The 3,602-nt window shown below is 38.7% G+C and overlaps 1 protein-coding gene across 1 annotated transcript; it reads right to left on the bottom strand.

Moving 5' to 3' along the window:
• Positions 1-383: 383 nt before the first annotated feature.
• On the bottom strand, positions 384-2,608 carry LOC132275173 (adenylate isopentenyltransferase 5, chloroplastic-like). The gene is made up of 2 exons (XM_059776587.1): positions 2,060-2,608; positions 384-1,978 (listed from the first exon to the last, which is right to left on the bottom strand). Exon 2 carries the CDS (start codon positions 1,969-1,971, stop codon positions 964-966), a length of 1,008 nt encoding a protein of 335 aa, XP_059632570.1. The 5' UTR covers positions 1,972-1,978; positions 2,060-2,608; the 3' UTR covers positions 384-963.
• Between the last annotated feature and the right edge of the window lie 994 nt (positions 2,609-3,602).

The raw sequence follows: 3,602 nt of genomic DNA, 5'->3' as shown, positions 1-3,602 counted from the left end.
TGAGATTTATTTTACATCAAACGTCCAATAAAGCATATTTTATTACATCAGGAAAGTGACTGTCTCACACGCGACTAATATTTTTTTGATATAATATGAGATATTAGAATAAATAATATTATTGATCAGAATAGATAAAGTTATTAATCAAAATGTGATTGAAAATTTAAAAGTAACATGTCTTAGTAAAAAAAAAAAAAAACTCTTTAATTGACGATATTGCAAAACTAATTAAAGGAAAAAAATATCTTGGGTTATATGAAAAGTGGAAGAACAATATTGAATGGCGGAAATTAACATGAATTGAAATCACTTTCAATAATTTTAAAAAATGAAATGTTATACAAGAAAAATTACCTCTAATAAAACAAAAGAGAACGCAATTCATACAAAATTAGGACAAAATAACAATGAGATAAGGTTGGAGGGATATACAAGTGGTTATTAAACCGTTGACAACTGTAGAACATTGTCGTACACCTTATATATTCAATCAGATTTTTTATAAAAATAATAAACAAAAACGAAAAAAAGAAGAAGAAAAAAACACACTTGTCAACCTCGAAATAATACAGCTCAACGCCAAAGGATAGACACACACCAAAAAGCAAAAACGCCAATCTCGCTCGTGTACACAATGATGCGGGGTCCACATTGGACCCGTGCGGACACCGCAGGATTATTCATATATCACATCAGCAATATAACTGAACCCCACAAAAACATACTTAATATGATACCAAAAATAGGCTCCCGCGCATGTATGTAAAGCAGCGCAAGCACGGATTTCCAAAATGATTCCATCTGTACGGCTCCAAACATTAGGCACACGACCTAGACAAGCACTTTGTTTCCTAGTCCGCCGTAATTTAATTTCTATGGTACCAACGTCAGGATAAAAAGAGGCACCAGCCTTAGGATAATGTAGTGGTTGGTACATTACTGAGCCCCCACTAACTGCTTCTAGTGAGTTGCGGCCACGGCGGCAGTGGCAGTGGCTGCCCCCACCACCGATGCCGCCATGATGGAGGCGGAAGACGGAGCATTCATACCGAGTGTAAAGTCGTCATCCCATAGGAATTTTTCGACAATCAATGTGCTTGGTCCGACCACGAGCTCCTCCCAAGCTTGGTGACCATTTTTTTCTACTCGATTCGAAAATGATTCGGTCGCATCTAGGCGGTACATGTTCCATCCTAGTTGATTCTGAAGCCTTAGAATGTTTTGCAATTGGTAACTAGCTAATTTGCAAGTGTTGGCCTTGATTTCCTCAATGGCGGTCTCGAGAAGTCGAGCACGAGTTTCATCATCCACAATTGAATCATGACTTGCTGCTCGCAGAAATCGATCCATTTCATAAACTCCAATGGCTCGCCGGATTCCATGTGCGTAATCGGCATTTGGATCGAATATTCCTCTCACCTCATCTATCAAACCGGCCGCTATCATCCGATCAACTCGGTCGGACACAAAAGAGTGAAGGACGGGCAGAGATACATCCACCCAAATAAAGCAACACTCATATTTTGATTGGAATTGGATGTCATCGTTCACTAGAGCTTTGATGTAGGAATTGGACCCTCCGGCGATGATCGGGAGGCGATCACGCCTCACGATCGATTCAACGGCTAGTGATGCGTGGTGTTGAAAATCAGCGGCTGTGAAGTTCACATGAGGATCCACAATTCCTAACAAGTGATGGGGGACACCTTGACACTCCTCCTCGGTGACCTTGTTGGTGACTATGTCCAGCCCTTTATAGACTTGCATTTTGTCCGAATTCACAATCTCCGCCTGAAAACGAGTGGCGAGGTCGATGGCCAGTCTTGATTTTCCGGTACCCGTCGCCCCCATGACCACAACCACCTTGTCCTTCCGTGGCCGGCTGATGAATGGCTCCATGTTGATTCCCCCCGGAAAACTCACAAGGGGCTGTGTTTGTTTGCAGGCAGCCGTGAAATAAAGCCTCATGGTGAACCTGCAGCAAGGTTATACACGTTGCAATTACAAATGCATAGAAATTTAAATGAAGAAACTGTAAATTCACTAATTAATTTACCTTAATTCATATATATATAAGAAGCTTTGTAGTGGCTCTGTGTTATAGCAGAGGTGGGAGATGGAGGAAATATATAAAAGCTGTGGAAGAGTTGGAGTGAATGGGGTTTAGTGGATATATGAAGCAAAGAGAGTGGAAAATGGGGTTTTGTATGCGCTAAGCTAGCTAGCTACTATGTGTACCAAATAAGCTATAGAAATAAATGTATCCTGAGTAGATATATAGACACACACATACACACAGTTGCAAATCGATGATAGAATCAAGCAATTATGTGCTGAAATGGGCTTATGAGAGAGTGATAGTGACTAGAGATGGATATACACACACATCTTCTGGAAGCTCAAAGCCTGAATATGCCATAAGAGGGAGTCGGTATTTATATATGGTGGCTGTGATAAAAACTTCCATCAAATGTTTGTGGTAAACTATCAAAATATTGAAGCTCAGAGTATTCCTCATAAGCCCATTTCAGCACATAATTGAAGCTCAGAGTAAACTATCAAAATATTGAAGCTCAGAGTATTCCTTTCAATAACAAAAGTTAAGTTGACTAATATTAATAATTCATGTGTTAATATTTTGATATATATGTGTGTGTGTGTGTGTGTTTGTTTACTAGCGAATTTTGTTTGCATTGGCAAGAGAAAGGAGTGATTACTTTTTCTTAATTTGGGCTCAAGTTTGTCAATATCGATCGCTGTAATATAGGGCACGTATTATGAGCACTTCGACCCCAGCCATTTTCATCATTTGTGACTGTGTGTGGAGTCACTGTGGACAAGCTATGGTAGGGCTACATGGGAATATATAACTTGTTAGAGCCTCGTATTTTGATCATTATTTTTTTTTATTTCGGTAGACAAATACTAAAACTATAGTGGAAAACAATTACTTTTGGAGGACCCCAAATTCCATTTTTTTTTGTTTTCTAGCTTTGTTGCTTATTGTTTTGCCGTTTACTATTGAAAACGTGCTACGTTAAAAAATCAAATATCATTTATATGCCATCTGATTCTAGTACATCATTTATATGCCATCTGATTTTGGTACACGATGGTACATACGCAAGAATCGTTAAAAATTCAAAATAAATCTTAATTCATGACTTAAGATCTAATCACATCACAAGTATGTTAGATTTGGATATGGAATCCCTCTTTGATATATTTCTCAAAGCACAAATCAAACCTCAGCAGCAACAAGATGGGTCATTGGACTTCGAAAAAGCATTTCTCGAGCAAAGCCCCAGCCATAAGCATGGTTACCATAATCTCGAGGCTGTAATCCTTACCATAAACCAAACTTTACCAAAAACACTAGGCAATGGCACACCTTAAGCTCACATGGGGGTAGGACCTTGAATCTTCATCACTCTTTGTGATACTTGAGAGATTTGGATAGGAGGATGAGGAGTCGGAACGTGTTTAGAGTAAAAAAAATAAAGAGACATAAATTACGTGTCTCAACAGAGATACTTATGATCACAATTAATGCTTTAAAATGAGTTAATAATCATCGCTGTAAAGGTGCCGAATGCATT

This window comes from Cornus florida, unplaced genomic scaffold, assembly GCF_030987335.1.
Source record: "Cornus florida cultivar Cherokee Brave unplaced genomic scaffold, ASM3098733v1 CherokeeBrave_3.0.0_Hap2_Chr09, whole genome shotgun sequence".
Classification (NCBI taxonomy): Eukaryota; Viridiplantae; Streptophyta; class Magnoliopsida; order Cornales; family Cornaceae; genus Cornus; species Cornus florida.
The sequence above is the reverse complement of the archived record's forward strand: the minus strand, read 5'-3'. Positions and strand labels throughout refer to the sequence as shown.